The sequence below is a fragment of the Panthera tigris genome, chromosome D3 (assembly GCF_018350195.1).
Source record: "Panthera tigris isolate Pti1 chromosome D3, P.tigris_Pti1_mat1.1, whole genome shotgun sequence".
Classification (NCBI taxonomy): domain Eukaryota; kingdom Metazoa; phylum Chordata; class Mammalia; order Carnivora; family Felidae; genus Panthera; species Panthera tigris.
This window is the reverse complement of record NC_056671.1, coordinates 18,693,183-18,713,551: the sequence shown is the minus strand read 5'-3', so window position 1 is coordinate 18,713,551 and position 20,369 is coordinate 18,693,183. Positions and strand designations below refer to the sequence as shown.

General features: G+C 46.9%; 1 protein-coding gene across 1 annotated transcript; it reads right to left on the bottom strand.

Moving 5' to 3' along the window:
* Positions 1-7,649: 7,649 nt before the first annotated feature.
* Positions 7,650-19,288, bottom strand: LOC102970472 (glutathione S-transferase theta-2B-like). The gene is given in 5 exon segments (XM_015542120.2): positions 7,650-7,859; positions 8,164-8,337; positions 8,427-8,577; positions 9,718-9,827; positions 19,022-19,288. Coding segments are annotated over 5 exon segments (912 nt in total).
* Between the last annotated feature and the right edge of the window lie 1,081 nt (positions 19,289-20,369).

Below are 20,369 nucleotides of genomic sequence, written 5' to 3'. Positions count from 1 at the left end.
GGCAATTACAGTTCCTGGGAACTAACGCCCAGTCCTCAGCGTGGCTCAAGAGCCTGTGCTCATCTTGCCACGTTGACCTTGGTCTCCCAGCATATGCCCTTGGCCACACCCGGCTGCTGGAAAGTCAAACACACTCAACCTTCCTGCTTCCAGCATTAGCTCAGGCCCTTCCCTCTGCCGAGACCAATTTGGGATTTAAGGTCACCTCCAGGAGTGTCTTCTGTCTCTCCTCCTGGCAGGCAACCTGGGGATCCTGCTACCCCTCCGTCCTATGATGGTGCCCAGCATGGCTAGTTCGGTTGTGGCCTCCCTCCCGGACATAGCTGTCACCTACACTGAACTCACAGTGACTGTTTAACTTCATTAACTTTATTGTTCGTTTACTTCTTATACTTTATTGCAGTGTCTGTTGAAAGAGAAACCATCCAATTGTTTGAACAACAAAGTAGCTGGTTTGGATCTAGAAGGCACAGGCTGCCTCCACCCCCAACCCCCTGGGGAAAGATGGAAAAGGCCCAGGAAAGCAAACAAGTATGAAGGATCTCTGAAAGGGAGGCCATCAGAACAGGATCTGAGGGGGAAGACAACCCCCGGGGCCCCCAGGGCAGGACAGATGTAACATGGGAGCCTGGACCCAGGCTGGAAATGACACAGGGTGGACCAAGGAGGGGCACCAAGGCCCAGGGAAAGGGGCTCAGAGCCCTAGGTTAAGGACCCCATTTATTGGTTGGCAGTGACATCTACTGTCACATCTAAGAACTGCAGCCGCATGAGCCACGTGGCCTCCTGCAGGGGGACAGGGGGTGCCTGGGAGACTGGATCCTGGCTCTCTCATAAGAAAACTACTCACTCACTGGAAAACAAATATTGGCAAATGGAACTGTAAGAAACTTGAAAGTGTTGTGTACTTTGACAAGGTCTGTTTCTGTGACATAAATGCAATTTCCCAGAAGTTTTGTGTTCAGGCACGTGGTTGGTGACGAGAAGCCCTTGACTACAAAACAGGGTGTTGGCTTTCAGTGATTTTTTTTTAAATTTTTTGTTTAATGTTTATTTATTTTTGAGACAGAGCATGAATGGGGGAGGGTCAGAGAGAGAGGGAGACACAGAATCTGAAGCAGGCTCCAGGCTCTGGGCTGTCAGCACAGAGCCTGACCTGGGGCTTGAACCCACGAACCATGAGATCATGACCTGAGCCGAAGTCAGACGCTTAACCGACTGAGCCACCCATTCACCAAGGGTTAACCAAGAGTTAACAAGGCAGGTAGTGCAGCTCAAATCTTTCCCCCAAATCTGCTTCTCTGCCACCTTGTTTCGGTAAGATAATATTCATGCTCGATGCCATGATAGCCAACTGTGAATTCTGTTGTTTTGCAGGAGATCAAGTTTTCATAAAGAAACCAGCCAGGGTAGGTGGCTCAGTGGGTTAAGTGTCCGACTTTGGCTCAGGTCATGATATTGTGGTTCATGAGTTCCAGCCCCTCATCAGGCTCTGTGCTGACAGCTCAGAGCCTGGAGCCTGCTTCGGATTGTCTCCTTCTCTCTCTGCCCCTCCCCCACTTGCACTCTCTCAAAAATAAATAAACATTAAAAAAAAAAAAAAAAAAGCCAGCCAGAACCCAGAACCACTGACTCTCTCTTTGAGCACAACAAAATGAGATTGACCCTCCCATATTTACCAACTTTCTTTGGCTGAGGAGTCATGTGACTCCTCTCCCCTTTCCCCAGACCTTCTTCTAATGGTCTTTAAAAATCCCTGACTCAGGATCACTTGGGTGGCTCAGTCAGTTAAGCATCCCACTCTTGGTTTTGGCTCAGGTCATGATCTCACTTTTCCTGAGATCTCACCATTCCTGAGATCGAGCCCAAAGTTGGGTTCTGCTCTGCACTGACAGCGTGGAGCCTGCTTGAGATACTCTCTCTCCCTCTCTCTCTGCCCCTCCCCCACTCACATTTTTCTCTCTCTCTCTCTCTCTCTCTCTCTCTCTCTCTCAATAAATAAATAAATAAATACACCTTTTTAAAAAAATCCCTGGGGCATCTGGGTTCCTCAGTCGGTTAAGCATCTGACTCTTGATTTGGGCTCTGGTCATGATCTCATGGTTTGTGAGATTGAGCCCAGTATTGGGATCTGTGCTGACAGTGCAGAGCCTGCTTGAGATTCTCTCTCCCTCTCTCTCTCTCTGCAACCCTCTCAAAATAAATAAATAAACTGTGAAAAACTTTTTTTGTTTGAAAATGGCCTGTGATAGCAGAATCGAATCTATAACTACAGAGGACGAACTATTGGGTGCCAGAGGGAAGACGGGGTGAGGGCATTGGGAAAATAGCTGAAGAGAAGTGGAGGTACAGGCTTCCAGTTATGGAATGAATAAGTCAAGAGGATGAAAGGTACAGCACATACAGTCATTGATATTGTAAGAGCATCGTATAGTGAAGGATGGCAGCTACATTTGTGAGCACAGCATAAAGTACAGAGTTGTCACATCACTATGCTGTATACCTGAAAATGGCGTAACTGTGTGTCCACTAAAAAGTATTTTTTAATAAATGATTTTTAAAAATCATTCCATTTCCGGAAAAAAAAAAAAAAGACACACGATACCCTTACCCAGCAATGCCATTTGTGGGAGTGTCCCACAGTTGTATTCAGCAGTGACCCACGAGGGCAGTGGCAGTAATAGTCACAGATTACTGGTCCATTAGCAGGAACTGGGTGGCCCTGTTCCCGTCCACAGGTGCAGTGGCCACCGTGCACCGTAGTAAAGCGCCCTTTACTCAGTGACTCAGTGAGCTCATACATGCAATGTGCTCAGAGCTGGGCGTGGCTCATCAGAAGCATATTATACAGGGGCACCGGGGTGGTTCAGTTGGTTAAGCGTCTGACTTTGGCTCAGGTCATGATCTCATGGTCCATGATGAGTTCAAGCCCCGCATCAGGCTCTCCGCTGTCAGCGCAGAGCCCGCTTCGCATTCTCTGTCCCTCTCTTTCTCTGCCCCTTCCACACTTGCATTTGATCTCTATCTCCCTCTCTCAAAAATAAGTATTAAAAAAAAACTTAAGAAAAAAGAAGCATACTATATAACTCAGCTGCCCCAGTTCTTAAAAGAAAAAAAAAAAGTTCTCTAATGAAATGACCATGTATCAAAATACTTCTCAATAACTAGTGTCTCCCTGACACCAGTGTCTCCTGGTCCATCACACCAACCTTTTCACCGGTTACCACTTCACTGCTATTTTCTTATTCAAATACAACTACAAATCTCTCCAAAGATGCAGGATGCCACAAAATAATGGCAGCAGATGCCTTTGACCCACGGTCAGGTCTGCAGACTTGTTTAGAAACCTGTATGACCGTGATTTCACTGTTTGAAGCCCTTAGGGCAGGATTCATCAAATGGAATATACAAGGAAGCTGTCAAAATTCAGTCACAGTTGGTCTGAAACCTATTTGGTGTTAGACGCATTGAAGCAAGCCCAGGCAGAGCTCGCAGCTCATCAGGAAAAAAATTCTCCATGCTAACAACCTCATTGGTATCTCATTTTGGGACTTAATGCTGATGCTAGACAACTGTGTGATTTTACACAGCTGGAGTGTCTGGATTCCAGATGTGTATTTGACTGACCTCTCCCTGTGCCTTGTCTTGTATCTGTAACTGGAAGCAAGCCCCAGATACCAAAACAACGTGGCCTGAGACCTTATGGTGCTGGACAACTTATTGTAGATTATGATCATATGGGTCTTCACTTTTTCTAAACAGACTGAGCCTCCCAAGCACCTCAAAAAAGATTTTATTTCTAAGTAATCTCTACACTCAATGTGGAACTCAGACGTACAACCCTGAGATCAAGAATTGCATGCTCTACTGACTGAACCAGCCAGGCACCCCAATAATCTATACTTTGAACCCAAAGATACAGGGTGGTGAAAAGTACGTTTTAAGAATCAGTACAGATGTGAATTTTTTCTCATGCAACCTCACTGAAACCATATAATGGGGTACGTTTTTCTTTGAGCAAGTCTATACGATCGATCATTTTCTAGAAAGTATCTCTGTCTGTACTAATGTAAAAATAAATGAATAGGGATGCCTGGATGGCTCAGTCTGTTAAGTGTCTGAATCTTGATTTTGGCTCAGGTCATGATCTCATAGTGGGTGGGTTTGAGACCTACATCGGGCTCTGTGCTGACTGTGCGGAGCCTGCTTGGGATTCTTTCTTCCTCTCTCTCTGTCCCTCCCCCCGCTCCCTCTCTTTTAAAAATGAATAAATAAACATTAAATATTCTATCTATCTATCTATATATCATCTATCTATTTAAAATACCATACTGGCAAGGCTTGGGATCTCCCTACTATGGACTAGATATTTGAATTCCCTTCTCCAAATTTATATGATGCAATCCTACCCCCCAAGGTGATGGTATGAGTCCCTTGTGAATGAGATTACTGACCTTATAAAAGAGATTCCAGGGAACTCTTTAGCCCCTTCTACCACATGAGGACATGGAGAGAAGACAGCCATTTATGAACCAGGAAGCAGGCTCTCATCAAATACTGTATCTACGGGCATCTTGATATTGTGCTTCCCAAACTCCAGAAGTGTTGAGAAATAAATGTTTGTCACTTAAGTCACACTGCCCAAGGTTCACAGGGAGGAGGCATGAAGTGGTGGTTATGTTCTGACATGACCGACTTCCCTCTGGGTAAGGAAGGCTGCCAGGCACAGATGGAAAAGATCCCAAAAGTTCTGGACTCCAAGAAGGTGGGGGTGAGGAGGGGGACTTTAGGAGGAGGAGGGGGACCTTGGGAGGGTCAGGGCCTTGGAGAAGTACCGCTGAGTCCGACTTGGAGGAGATGCCATTCCACCTGGTGAAGATGTGATGGGGCAGCTGGCCTGGGACACCAGGTGCAGGTAGCGTGCCAGGTTCATGGTGGGGCAGAACACTGTGACTAGCATGGAGGTCTGAGAGCAAGCATGACTGGGGCCAATGAGAGGCCACCTCATTCCCACTGGGGATTCACCAGGAAGGCAGCTGGAGGCTGACTCTTTCACCACCTGGCAGAACACACCAAAATCAGGGTGTAGGAAACCGACAAATAAAAACTGAAAAATAGCCACAAGCCCCAGGATTAGGAGACAGTTCCAGAGAATAAAAAAGAAGTGCCAAACCATCAGCTTTCTTGGATACTGATCTGTGCCAGGAGACTCATGGCCGAATTTTGAACATCCTGGAGCAGGCAGCCAACAAAACAGTCCCACAACCCCCACCAGAACTCTACTCATATATGCTATTTTGTATTTCCAGGATCCCCTGAGGAGTCTGGAAGAGGGACTGATGGTTGGACACATGGTGGATTTGAAGACAGAAGTCTCCCACCTGGCTCAGGGCTTTGTTTCAAGCCACCCTTCCATCACTGTCAGGGCTCTCATCACAGTTAGTTGGGGGTGGTGACACCTGGGGTTGAGCCCATTGCTTCTTACCCAGTATTCTAGATGTTAGTATGGTCCTGGGTCAATGTCTTCTTATCTTCTGTTTGGTTGAACTCCTTCCCAAAAAGCACACCTTGCTTTTGTTAGGTAGCTCAGGAGAGGTGCACAGCTGACATTTTCTATCTTCCCACAAGAGTGCTATTTTGGTTGGGTATAAAATCTTATGTGGGGAAACCCATTTTCCTCAGAATCGTTTTTCTCTTCTAGCACTCCTGTTCAAATAAATGAAGACATTTTGATGCCCAGGCAGAAATGGCCACAGGGATGCAATTGACCACCAGCTTCTCCAAGAACAGAGGTTTTTAGATCATGCCCTACACCATGGGGTATTAGACACAGGATTAAGCCCTGCCCTTAAAACACTGATACCATGAACTGAGTAGGAGGCTAGAGGAGGTCAAAAGTTCTGGACACTGTCAACATCCCCACACCAACAGGTCTTTGCTCTGGGGGCAGTGATTCTCCCATAACTGCAGTTGAACTCAGTTTGCAGTTTTCCAACACAACACTCTTAGGACCATTGTTTTCATTCACCCTGAGAGATACCAGAACCCTCTTCCATCAGTCCCTTTTCCAAGGTCTGATCTAAGTTTTCTGGGAACATCTTTGGGGTTCTGGAGGCAGCAACACCCTCCTCAGAGACCTAAGTTCTACTTCTCCTTCAGCACCTGGATTTTAATACTTCCAATTTCCTCCCTTGGTCCCCCAGCCCTAGGGTTATTGGCTGTCTCTGGGATAATCTGGGTTTTCTTTGCCAGTGGAGTTCTATCATGCCTGGTGACCAATTCTTTCTATTACATTCTCTCTGCTAAAATTACTGATGTGGGCATCCGACTTCAGCCAGGTCACGATCTCGCGGTCCGTGAGTTCGAGCCCCGCGTCAGGCTCTGGGCTGATGGCTCGGAGCCTGGAGCCTGTTTCCGATTCTGTGTCTCCCTCTCTCTCTGCCCCTCCCCCGTTCATGCTCTGTCTCTCTCTGTCCCAAAAATAAATAAAAAACGTTGAAAAAAAAAAAGTCTCTTAAGCCTAAAAAAAAATAAAAATAAAAATAAAAATAAAAAAAAAAATAAAATAAAATTACTGATGTGGGCTTGGTCATACAAATAAACCCAGCTGATATACACGGTAACTTATGCGACAATCTATAACCCCATAGTTTGCTGTTATGCTGAAACTGCCGGAAGACAGGAGTGCTAGTTGTCTTTTAAGTTTCCCAGACTTCAAAAATCATTACCATATCCTATGAAACACCATCTATATCCCGTAGTAGTTTTCAATTCTCATTGATTTCTTAATATTTTGTTGTCTTGGTACCAATGCTATACTGACTTGTTATCTGTGAGGTTACTTTGGTTAACTGTGATGAGGGTTATTGGAACATACTTTTATTCCATACATATAATACAACAGTGTAATAAAACCAATAAGTCTGGGGCCTGGGTGGCTCAGTTGGTTAAGCATCCAACTCTTGGTCTCAGCTCAGATCTTGATCTCAAGGTCATGAGTTCAAGTCCCAAGTTGGGCTCCACACTGGGCATAGAGCCTACTTAAAAAATAAATAAAAATAAAAAAAAAAAAACAATAGTTCTTGGTTCTTTATTCAAGTTGGAGTCTTCATTATTTAAAAAAAAAATTTTTTTTTTAATCTTTATTTTTGAGAGAGAGACAGAGTGTGAGTAGGGGAGGAGCAGAGAGAGAAGGAGACACAGAATCCGAAGCAGGCCCCAGGCTCTGAGCTGTCAGCAAAGAGCCCGGCACAGGGCCCGAACCCACGAACCATGAGATCATGACCTGAGCTGAAGTCGGACGCTCAACCGACTGAGCCACCCAGGTGCCCCAAGGAGTCTTCATTATTTTTAAAAGACCAATGACATTTGCTGATTTTTAGTTGATTTGTTTTTCTTCATGTTATTGAATTTTCAGAGCTTTTCACATATGGTAGACTTCAGTCTTCTATTGATTATTGTATCTGCTGCACTGAGAAGAAGCACTACCAAGGACATAAGGTATCCTGCTTGTGCAGAGCTCCTCCTGGGGTCAGAAACAAGACACTGAGGCAAGATGGAAAAGATGAAAAAGGACAAGTACGAAACTAAGAATGAATCTTTATTGCTAATCTCCTGGCCTCCAACCATCAGTCCCTATTCCAGATTCCTCAGGGGATCCTAGAAATATAAAATAGCATATAGAGGGAGAGTTCTGGTGGGGGCTGCAGGACTGTTTTGTTAGCCGTCTGCTCTAGGATGTTCAAGATGGGGCCATGGGTCTCCTGGCACAGATCAGTACCCAGGAAAGCCTCTACTCAGTCACGCCATGCTGCCAGTTTCAGCTGTCCCTCAAATAGGTCACAGCCAAGAGCCACAGACTGTGGGGACAAGGATGGGAAAGTTAAAGTGATACTGAGGCCTCAATGTCAGGCCCCTTCCCCAAACCCCACGTAAGGCCCAGGGCAGTTTGGCCAACATTAGGGCCCAAGAGCACCAGCATGAAATACACACAGGAGGGGAGCAGGAAGTCAGGGCTCCATCACTAGTTCAAAGAGAAACTTGCTCTGTGAGTCTGGGCAAATTCCTAGCTTTCTGTAGGCCTCAGTGTTTCTGTCTGTGTAATGGGCATGGTGATAGGAGGAATGCTGCCCACAGATGATCCTCCTCTGGCCAAGCTGGTACCTGCACCAGCTCCTCCAGCACCATGAGGTCAGCCAGCGTCACCTGCTGGCTGTTGAGGAAGGCCCAGCCCCCCAGGAACTTGTCCTCCAGCCACTGCAGTGCCCGGTCCGTGGTGGCCCTGTTGCGCTCCACCTTCTCCTCAGTCACATGGACTCCAATGAGTGGTGCCAACACCTAACGGGGGCAAAGGGTGGGCTCAGGCTGTGGTCCCTGCCTCCTCCCGGGTCCCTGACAGTCAACAATCCCCAGATGGCTCTCCTCACCTGGGTCCACAAGGGCACGCCAAAGGTATCACGGATGCAGTCAGCATGCCATCCCAGGTACTTGTGGGCATGAAAACGGGCCCAAAGTTCAGATGAGTACCAGTGGTCTGCCGTCTGGTACTTAAAGCTCAAGTAAATCAAGATGGCGGTGCTGGAGATAAGGGCAAGAGCAGCGACTGTGATGACCCCGGTTCGTGGCCTTTACCCCAGCTGCTCCCATCCCTCAGTGGGGTTCTGGGGCTTCTCTGTACTTGCTGGCCTCCACTCCTACCTGCAGCTCCCTGGACATTGCCTCCTCTCTCTCCCCTGACTCTACCCTCCAGAGCTCCCTCGTTCCTTTGCTATCTCAAGCAAGGAATCTTGGCCAGACCTGCTACTTTGAGCATCGAGAGCCTTCTCTCTGTGATATCACAACAGCGGCTCTCTGAGCTAGAGACTTGTTGTCCCGTTTGTGCATGAGGAAACAAAGGTTCAGAACAGTGACTTGTGCAAGGCCTCACAGCTCAGAAAAGGCTCTCTGGGCCTCTGCAATCTTGTATCAAGTCTAAGTGCGTGGGACAGAGGCCAAGAGGGGAAACGTCCTCAGATCTGCCATGGGTCCCTTCTGACAGGGTCCTCTGGCCATCACTCCTGCAGCCACCTGACTTCTTGTCCTTTATCTGCCTGGTGGCTGGCCCTCACCATGGGTCATGCCCTCAAGTCCTGGCAGACCCTGGAGGGTAGCCTGAGGAGTCAGAAGAGGCCCTTTTGGCTTCCATTTGTCGAACCTGCTCTCTGTGCAACACTGGGTAAAAGTTCCCATGTTCTCTTTTAAATTTTTTTAATGTGTATTCATTTTTGAGAGAGGGAGAGAGAGAGAGAGTGAGCATGAGCAGGGGAGGGGCAGAAAGAGAGGGAGACAGGATCTGGAGCGGGCTGCGTGCTGACAACACTGGAGCCCGACGCGTGGCTTGAACTCACGAACCATGAGATCATGACCTGAGCCAAAGTCAGACACTTAACCAACTGAGCCACCCGGGTGCCCCCACATGCTCTCTTCTAGTAACCCTCAGTCTGGGGGAGGAGAGGCTCTGCGGTCCAGAAGGGAGGAGGAAGGCAAAAGAGGTACAGAGGCATGTTGTATCAACCCCCCCCCCCAGTCATCCTGATCACCTCCCTCCCCAGCTGTCAGCTCTCACCACACCCCTCACCTTCACCCCCACCTACCCCCTGTGGTCTGAGAGGGCACACAGTGGGAGAGCCAGAGGCCAGGTGAGCCGGGGGCTTAGGAGGAAGGAGGGAAGATGAGCACCTTTCAGTCAAGACGAAGTCACCATCCTTGAGGGTGGATACCTTCTGCAGGATGTTAAACTGGGAGAACTCCCCGCTCACGCTCACGAGGTGCCCAGTAGAGGAAAAGCCCTTCGGAGCAAGAAACACACCTGCTGTGCCCTCCCTCTCCCTTCCCCAGCCAGAGCCCCAGGGGCCAGGCTGGGCTAAGAAACAGCTGGGTCTGTGGGGAGGGCTGTGTGGGGCCATGGCAGGGCCATGGCTGGGCCTTGGGACCAGGAATGAGGATGGCCTCCTTGCCCTGTCACCTCCCAGGGTGGCTGAGGGGTTTCAGCGGGTGCAGTCAGGTGCTCCACATGGATGAAGAGGAGTTATTTGTCCAGAACTGGGGTGGGGAGGGGGAAGGGAGGCAAAGAGGGGAGGCTCAGCAACTCTTACCTCTAAATTCTCACATTGTGGCCATGTCCCCAGGGTCTTTAGGGTTTTATGACTTTAAACACAGGCTTTCAAGGCAGGAACTCTGAAAATCCAGTTCAGTAGTTTCTTCCCGTCACACAATGTGGAAATAACATTATCCTCCTTTTCAGAGGGGAAAGCCAAGGTTCAGAGGGTCTGTGACCTGTCCAAGGCCACACAGCAGAGGGCAGTCTCTGGTGGGAGACACAGATGAGAACAAAGGCAAAAGAAATGTAGATAAAATGAAATTTACTTACAACTTGCAGCCCTTTGATAAATACCAGAGACGGAGACAGTGTGACTTTCCTCAAAGAATTCACAACTGCCTTAATGTTAATGTTTTGCCAGAGGCAAAAAGCAACATTAGTTTGACAATAACCAGACCTCCAGGATCCTGTAATTCTTCTGCAACACACAGAAATCCCTTTCAAGACTTCCTTTGTCTCTACCTGCCTCTCCCCCACCCAATTCCTAAATACCTAATCAGTTGCACCTCATGATCCCAGGGCAACTCTTTCTCCCTCCAGTCTTGTCTCCTGTCTTCATGCTATAATAAAAAGATTTTTTTGCACCCAAAATGTCTCAAGAATTCTTTCTTGACTGTTCCCTCACTGGCCTAAAATTATTTTTGGCGCCTAACGTGGGGCTATTCCTCTTGTCTGGACGCTAAGCCTTGGTGCAAACTTGGTGAGTTATTCCCTCTTCTTTTATTTCAGGGGCTTTTCAAGAATGTGGTCTTACTGGAACACTTTCATGTCAATTTCTCAGGCTACACTTTTCTAGCCCGTGGCTATGTTACAGAGAGGAACAAAAGCCTGCTTTTTGGCTGGAAGTTAGTACCTTGATCAGAATGGTAATAAGACGCAGAAACTTGGTGCTCTCTCTGTATTCTTATTCTTACACAGAGTTGCCTTTCTTGGGCACGGGACAGCCACCTAAGTCACTGGGACGGCTGCCAATTGTAAGACTCCCATGTGAGGTTTCCTCTTCATTGGTCCAATTGTGATCCCCTCCACATCTCTGGTCTAGCTCTTCTACCTGAGAGACCTCCACTCAGAGCCAGCTAAAACCAAAACCTGATTGAATTAAAACCCAACTGGGACCGTTTCCTAGGGAAATTGGCTATAAAGACTACATGTGTTGAAATGTCCCTTAGACCACGATGGATTTCCATCTTTACTATAGTTCATCAATGTCCTCTACTGACTAGTTAAATTTGTGACGTTAGGTATTTCCCCTCCTGCAAATTCTTAGCATTTCCACAGGTTAAAACAGCAGGGTCTCTTGCTCCATCTACCGGCACCTATTGTGTCTGGGAAAAACAATAAGGAAGCAAAGGGATGTCGACATCCCTTCAGGAAAAAAGTCAGTACTCAACATGGCTCTTTGAGGGATGCCTCTTGTCGCTTTGAACACTAGAAACCCTTGATATGATCCTGAATGGGACGCCACCCAGGAGTCAGGGGGGTATGGTAATGGACTTTTCCACTTTTATAGGACCATGGGATCTTCCTCTTCAGTCCCTAAGGACTCCCCGTTGGGGCATCTCTTAACCCATTGGAACCAATTTGGATTGCAAGATTTAAAGAAGAAAAGACTCATCTTCTGTAATAATGCATGGGCTCATCACTCCCTAAGACACGAGGAAAAATGGTCCGTTAATGCAACAATAAACTTAAATACTATACGCCAACTAGATATCTTCTGCAGGAAACAAGGCAAATGGACCAAAGTGCCCTATGTCCGGGCCTTCATGACCTTAAATCAAGATCGTGACATAAAGGCTTCTTACAGAATGTGTTTAGCCACCAAGCAGCTTAATAAACCCCCTCTGGACATATTGGATGATGATTGTCTAAATAGGTCCCCTCCTTCTAACAAACCTGGGCTACCCGAGGAATCATCATCCAGTTCAGACAAAGGGGACATTGACTCTGTTACTATCCCTCCTATAAGCCCCAAGATTCTTCTGCTCCCAACCCAGCTGGGCATGCCAGGAGCGGAACCCCCATCTTCCAGGAGCTCCTCCAAAATCTGGACTATATCCCCCTCGGGAGGTTGCTAATGAAGAAGTGGGCACAATTAGAGTCCCTGTCCATTCTCCATTGCAGACCTGGCTCAGATAAAACAATTAGGATAATATTCTGAAAACCCTTGTCAATTTATTGAGGGTTTTCAACAGTTATCAATTATGTTTGATTTGACCTGTCAAGATATCCATGTTATATTAACTCGTTCTTGTACCCATGAGGAAAAGAACCCTATCTGGGCAGGGACTCGAGAATTTGCTGATGAACTAGCAGCCAGAGATAGAGATTGTTACACGGTAGGGGGCGCTGCTGTCCCAAATACTGAACCACATTGGAATTATGCAGGCAGGCAAAGGGAAGGAGGAAACCAAAAAGATCGCTTGTTTAATAGAAGGAATGAAAAAAGATTCCAAACCTGGAAGCTTTGTTAAAATTCAGAAAGTTCCTCAAGGAGCTGATGAAAATCCAGGTCTATTTCAGGGTCGTTTGGTAGCAGCCATTAGTAAAATATACAAATCTAGACCCAACATAGCTTGAGGGAAAAACTATATTAAACATGTATTTTATATATATCAGTCATCACCTGACATCCGCCGAAAATAGACTAAAATGGTTTAGACCCTTCACCCCCCATCCAGCGCCTACCAGAGGTAGCTACTGGAGTTTCTATTCATTTATTTTTACTTTTTTTTTTTTTTTAATTTTAACTAGGCTCCGTTTCTTGCGTGGGGCTTTGAACTCACGACCCTAAGATTAAGAGTCACCAACTGAGCAAGTCACGCACCCCTGGAATTCTTTTTTTAACTTTATTTATTTGGGGGGGGGGTAGAATCCCAAGCAGACTCCAAACTGTTAGTGCAGAGCCCGATGTGGGGCTCAAACTCACAAACAGTGAGATCATTACCTGAGCTGAAGTCTGACGCTTAACTAACTGAGCCACCTAGGCGCCGCGTCACCCCATTGAATTTTTCAAAATAGAGATAAGGTCATGTGTTTTTTAATGTTTATTTCTTTATTTTGAGAGAGAGGAAGAGAGGGAAATAGAGAATCTGAAGGAAGCACCCCTCTCAGCATGAACCCAACACAGGGCTTGATCTCATGACTATGAGATCACGATCTGAGCTGAAATCAAGTCAGACACCTAGCCGACTGAGCCACTCAGGCACCCGTTAAGAGATAAGGTTTTAAGACAGGAAAAGGACCAGAAAACTAAACTGCAGGGTAAAATACAGGCCTAAATAGTGGCTACCACTGCTGTGGATTCACCCCAGTGCCAGACTAACCAGGGGCCAAAGAAAAAGCCAGTATCAGAGAAAGGACCAGGTAAGACGTCGTGCTATAGGTGTGGCCAGATGGGACATTACAGCAAAGAATGTCCAAACAAACATTCTCCACTGGGGCCATGTCCTGTCTGTGAGAAAGAAGGACATGGGAAGAGAGACTGTTCTCATTTCCAGAGAGAGGCAGCGACTCACTTCCCATCAGAGGGCAGGAACCAGAGGATCTGGCCTGACAGGGCCCCAAGGCTGCTCAGATAACTGAGCCCTGGGTTGCCCAGGGTGTGGAAGGTGAGTTTATCAATTTCCTTATTGATACACTAGCCGCTTACTCTGTTGTTATTCAGCACTCGGCCTTACTTGTCTTTCTAACCATAAAATTGTTGGCATAGAGAGGGAAACAAAAACATGCTGTCAGACAATGCCTTTAACCTGTAAATACAAAAGTCAGTTGTTAGTCATGTTTTTCTCCTCCTTCTGTCTTGCCCCACTCCATTACTTGGATGAGACTTAATGTATACGCTAGGGAGCAGGTTTGTTCTTAGGAAGATGGCTTATTAACATCTGGAGAATTAAAACCTTACCCTGATATCCCTTCTAATATGTGGAAGGAAGTAAAGCCACAGATCTGGGTTTGCAGTGTCCCAGGACAGGCTCTTAAAGCCCAACCAGTTAAAGTGACCTTAAAGGGGGCGCCTGGGTAAAATAAAGCTGGCTTACAACCGTTTATTGATAAGTTTCTCAAACATGGTATTTTAAGGCCTTGTCAATCTCCTTATAATATTCCAATTTTACCAGTAAAAAAGCCAAATGGAGACTATCAAACTGTGCAAGACTTAAGAGCCTTTATAAACGAGGCAATTGTACCCATCCACCCCATAGTGCCAAATCTATATACTGTTCTCACCCATGTCCCTGGTGATGCTAACTGGTTTACGGTTCTTTGATTTAAAAGACCTCTTCTTGGCGCACCTAGGTGGCTCAGTTGTTTGAGAGTACAACTCTTGATCTCAGCTCCAGGTCATGATCTCATGGTTAGCGAGATCAAGCCCTGCGTTGGGCTCTGCTTGGGATTCTTCTCTCTCCCTCTCTTTCTGCCCCTCCCCTGCTCACACGTTGGTTCTTTCTCTCTCTCTCTCTCTCTCTCTCTCAAAATGAATAAACACTAAAAAAAAAAAGTTAAATATTTTCTACACTCAGCCTGGCATCTACATAATCCTCTGGGAAGGTAGAGAAAGCTGATCATCCTTTTTTTTTTTTTTTTCTTAAGAGAAAAAAGAGCCAGTGGAGGAGAGGGGCAGAGGGAGAGAGAGAATCTTAGGCAGACTCCATGCTCAGTGCAGAGCCCAACACAGGGCTCTATCCCATGACCCCGGGTTAATGGCCTGAGCTGAAACCAAGAGTCTGATGCTCAACCAACTAGGCCACCCAGGAGCCCCATATTAATCATACTTTAAAATGACACCTTACTAAACTTAGTCCAGAGACAAAATTAGGTTACTCTCCTATCAATAGAACTTGTCAGAATGAGGACTACTCCACAACAATCTATAGGACTCAGCCCTTTTGAGTTGTTATACGGCAAACTACATCTTACAGTGGACCTGATGTTAGATGATTATAATACTTTATTAAATTATTCACTCGAGGCTGGTTTAATTCATAAGTTACTTAACAAATATGCTGATCACATGCTCCCCAAACCTGATTTAACTATAACTGAAAGTCCACCCATGTAAGCCCCAGAGACATGGTTTATTTAAAAGATTGGGAAAAGAAATAAAATAAGAGATTGGAAGTGAAGGGGTGCCTAGCTGGCTCAGCGAGTGGAACATGTGACTATTGATCTCAAGGCTCATGAGTGTGAGCCCCACATTGGATGTAGAGATTGCTCAAAATAAAAATGATTAAGCAAAGTTTTTTTATTTTTTTATTTTACATCCAAGTGGGTTAGAATATAGTGCAACAATGATTTCAGGAGTAGATTCCTTAGTGCCCTTACCCATTTAGCCCGCCCCCCCTCCCACAACCCCTCCAGTAATCTCAGTTTATTGTCCATATTTATGAGTCTCTTCTGTTTTGTCCCCCTCCCTGTTTTTATATTATTTTTGTTTCCCTTCCCTTATGTTCCCCTGTTTTGTCTCTTAAAGTCCTCATATGAGTGAAGTCATATGATTTTTGTCTTTCTCTGACTGACTAATTTCACTTAGCAAATACCCTCCCGTTCCATCCACGTAGTTGCAAATGGCAAGATTTCCTTCTTTTTGATTGCCGAGTAATACTCCATTGTATATATATACCACATCTTCTTTATCCATTCATCCATCGATGGACATTTGGGCTCTTTGCATACTTTGGCTATTGTTGATAGTGCTGCTATAAACAGGGGGTGCATGTGCCCCTTTGAAACAGCACACCTGTATCCCTTGGATAAATACCTAGGAGTGCAATTGCTGGGTTGTAGGGTAGTTCTATTTTTAGTTTTTTGAGGAACCTCCATACTGTTTTCCGGAGTGGCTGCACCAGTTTGCATTCCCACCAGTTTGCAGTGCAAAAGAGATCCTCTTTCTCCACATCCTCGCCAACATCTGTTGTTGCCTGAGTTGTTAATGTTAGCCATTCTGAGAGGTGTGAGGTGGTATCTCATTGTGGTTTTGATTTGTATTTCCCTGATGATGAGTGATGTTGAGCATTTTTTCATGTGTCAGTTGGGCCATCTGGATGTCTTCTTTGGAAGTGTCTATTCATGTCTTTTGCCCATTTCTCCACTGGATTATTTGGTTTTTTGGGTGTTGAGTTTGATAAGTTCTGGATAGATTTTGGATACTGACCCTTTATCTGATATGTCATTTGCAAATATCTTCTCCCATTCTGTCGGTTGCCTTTTAGGTTTGCTGATTGTTTCCTTTGCTGTGCAGAAGCTTTTTATTTTGATGAGGTCCCAATAGTTCATTTTTGCTTTTTTTCCCTTGCCTCTGGAGATCTGTTGGCTAAGAAGTTGCTGTGGCCAGGGCCAAAGAGGTTTTGCCTGCTTTCTTCTCAAGGATTTTGATAGCTTCGTGTCTTACATTTAGATCTCTCATCCATTTTGAGTTTATTTTTGTGTACGGTGTAAGAAAGTGGTCCAGGTTCATTCTTCCGCATGTTGCTGTCCCGTTTTCCCAGCACCACTTGCTGAAGAGACTGTCTTTATTCCATTGGATATTCTTTCCTGCTTTGTCAAAGATTGGTTGGCCATATGTTTGTGAGTCCATTTCTGGGTTCTCAATTCTGTTCCATTGATCAAGGTGTCTGTTTTTGTGCCAGCACCATACTGTCTTGATGATTACAGCTTTGTAATATAGCTTGAAGTCCGTCAACATGTATTGATTTCAAAAATACATTGTTTTAGGGGCGCATGGGTGGCTCAGTCGGTTAAGCGGCCGACTTCGGCTCAGGTCATGATCTCGCGGTCTGTGAGTTCGAGCCCCGCGTCGGGCTCTGTGCTGACCGCTCAGAGCCTGGAGCCTGTTTCAGATTCTGTGTCTCCCTCTCTCTCTGACCCTCCCCCGTTCATGCTCTTGTCTCTCCCTGTCTCAAAAATAAATAAACGTTAAAAAAAAATACACTGTTTTAAAAATCTCAACAGGAGAGTTTCTTTTTTTCCTTATTCTGTCTTCCGAATCAGTGTGCATTTTACACTCAGAACACGGCTCAATTCAGAGGAGCTGAATTCCAGGGGCTTGATTGCCACGTGTGATTGGTGGCTGTATTATTGGACACCTCATGTCTGGTCCATTTTACCAGCTCAGGTCAAAGCTGAATGACCAATCGAGTCTTTTATTCTAATTAGCATCTCAAATATCAAAAGATTGGCACTAAGAGTCACTTATTTGTAGTGTATGTCATTTCCTAGTATAGGGATGACACATAGTAGGTACATGACATGTCTATGCAAGCAAAGAGGATAAAACCCCATGCACTCCTATTCATTTAAGTCATTAGGAAACTCTAATATCATGCTCATTTTTCCACAGAGAGTGGGTATGGCTGAATATTTTAAAGAAGGATGTAGGGGTGCCTGGGTGGCTCAGTGGTTTGAGTGGCCGACTTCAGCTCGGGTCATGATCTCGCGGTCAGTGAGTTCGAGCCCCGCGTCGGGCTCTGTGTTGACAGCTCAGAGCCTGGAGCCTGTTTCGGATTCTGTGTCTCCCTCTCTCTGACCCTCCCCCGTTCATGCTCTGTCTCTCTCTGTCTCAAAAATAAATAAACGTTAAAAAAAAAAATTAAAAAAAAAAAGAAGGATGTAGATGTCTCATCTGCCTCAGTTACCTTGAAAAATCTATGTTGTGTCTGCTGCCTCCAGTGCATCTATTCATGGCAGAAGGAGCCCTGTGAAGAAGGATCATTGTGGCCCATTCTGTCTGCAGTCACTCGGAAGGATAAGATCAAGACAGATGGCCAGCTGGGGAAGCTGGTGTCCAAGATCGAGGACCTGGAGTGCTCTTTGAGAACTACTCTAAGCTTCACAGGAGGATGCTGAAGGACCAAGGTGAGGCATCTGTCCTGTCCCAGGTCCTGTGACTCACCTCCGGGACATGACATAGGAATTGGCCTCGGCTAAGTGAGATGTTGAAACACAAGGTCCAGTCAAATATAGGTGACCCTTATAGACCAGACCCTTTCCTGTGGGCAAGGAACACTTCACCGCTATCCCAGGGGGAGGCAGGCAATCTCCTTTCTATGCAAAGCTCCAGTTGGGGAACACAATGTAAGGAATTACAAGAGGAAAAGGACAAGTTTCCCCCTCTGGGCCCCGTGAGGAGCAAGAGGTCTAACGGCACAGGGTGAGAGTGGTGACCCTGCCCCCCAACCCCACATGGAGTGCACTACAACCCATCGTGACACCTGCACAGTCACAGTGGACTGTCAAACTCTCCCCCCTTTTCCTCGCTCATAATCTTTCTTACTAACAACACCCTGTCAAACTTTGCCTACGGCTTTCAATTAAAACACAGCCAGTACACTTCATATTAATATCATGAATTATATGTCGTTAGCATATTCCAGCAGGGTAAGGTCACAGAAGACACTGCTTTTTAAAATACAATACAAGTTACGTTTGTTTTATTTATTTACAAAATTGGAAAGAGGAATGTCAGTAACTTGTAATCCTAACTCCTTAACATATTCCGAGTTAGCACTGCATTGAATTTCCTTCAAATCTTTCTGCTCTGTTTGGTTTTTATATGTATGTATGAAAAATCTATAGAATCCCAGCCTGAGAAATGGTGCCATGAGGTGACCCAGGTCGTCCACAAGACTCTGCAGGGGTTGAGGGGACTCCTGATCTTGGGCACCTCCCAGCCTGGATTGGAGGCTGCTATGGCCCCTACTTGATGGCAGGCTGCTATGTGCCCTTGAGGAAGCCGAGCTGGGCCAGGGGAGTTGCCCTACTTGATTGACAGGGAGGCTCTGGGCCTCTGTCTTCCACCCCCTTCCCCCTGGAGCCTGAACTAGGAGAAGTCAAGCCCACCTCCGCACTGTCTCACCATATTGATTGGCTGAAGTGCTCCTTGTTTACCTTGAGAGGTTTGGGCGGGATAGGGTCCTGCAGAACTGGGTTCTTGAACCCTCCAGGGACACTTTTCACAAAGAACACAATGTGACCTGCTCCTCCTGCAGTCCGGCACACGGTGGCCCAGCAGGTGCCTCCAGCCCTGTCTCCCAAATTCAGCAGCCAGTGGAGGCCTTGGTCCAGCAAATGTAGGGTGTCCACTCCCTGGGAAATGTTGTCAGTACATTCACTTGTGGCAGTGGCCATGACCTTCATGTCCTCCCGAGAGGTCATGCGCATTTACAGCCACCCCAGCGTGCTCCTGGAGGTTGAGGTTCCCTGAAGGGCACTTGCTTGCCTTCTGCCCTTCCTCCTGCCTCTCTCCACTCCATTTCCTCCTCCTGTTCCACACCATGCCCCTTCTTTCTTGATTCATTCTCTTGAGTCCAGGACAGGAGGATTTCTGGAACCAGATTCCTGATGGAATAATTATTTTTTTAAAATTGTGTGACCTTGGTAGCTGTAAGGCAGAAGACAGTCATGTGATTCCAGAGGCCCCCACCCCCTCTCTGGGGCAGGAGAGCACCAAGAGGGGGTCTGCCAGGGCAGACCCAGGCTTCCAGGGGGGACCTCCAGCGGTGTGGGCTCAGCCCTCCTCATTCCAGCCCTGCTCTTGGCCCACCACTCAAGGCTGCTCAGCAGGATTCGGTCATGCAGAGCTCAGGTCTGGAGCCAGGGTGCTGCTGAGAAAGTGGGTGAGGGGGTGGCGGGGAGATTGTATAGACACTGGAGATGTGAGGACCTCCTGTGCCTGGACGGGACCAGGTCCTTCAGGATGAGAATCGTCCAAAGAGAGAGCAGGGAAGAGTCACACAAGAGATTTATGGGCAGGAAATAAATAGAAAAGAGCCGGAAGTGGGAAGTAAATGATATGCAGATGGCTGGTGTCTGCATCCTAGTCCTCAGGATCTGTAAAGCAGACTTCTGCGCATACAAGGGCAGCGACAGTGATGGGGTGGCCTTGGGGAAGGGAGGGTGAGGTCAGGGTGAGGTGAGAACTCAGGCCGCTGCCCCCGGGATTTGCCCCAACCCCAGATGGCAATTCTGTCCTCAGGGCTGCAGTCCCCCTGGAGCCCTGATCCGATCCTTTCTCCAATGTGATGAGGAGCAGGTCCAGGGTCTCTAGGTCCTTCCCAGCCCTCAGATTCCATACCTGGGACCAGGAAGCAGCGCCTGAGCCACCCCATCCCTCCGAGTGGCAGTCACTGTCCCCAGCACTTTGTGTGCAAGACACTGCCCGCCTCCCAATTTCCCTCCCCCGGTGACCACCTGGCCTCCTTCCTGCCTCCTGATTGCTGTCCATTTCCCGTCTCCT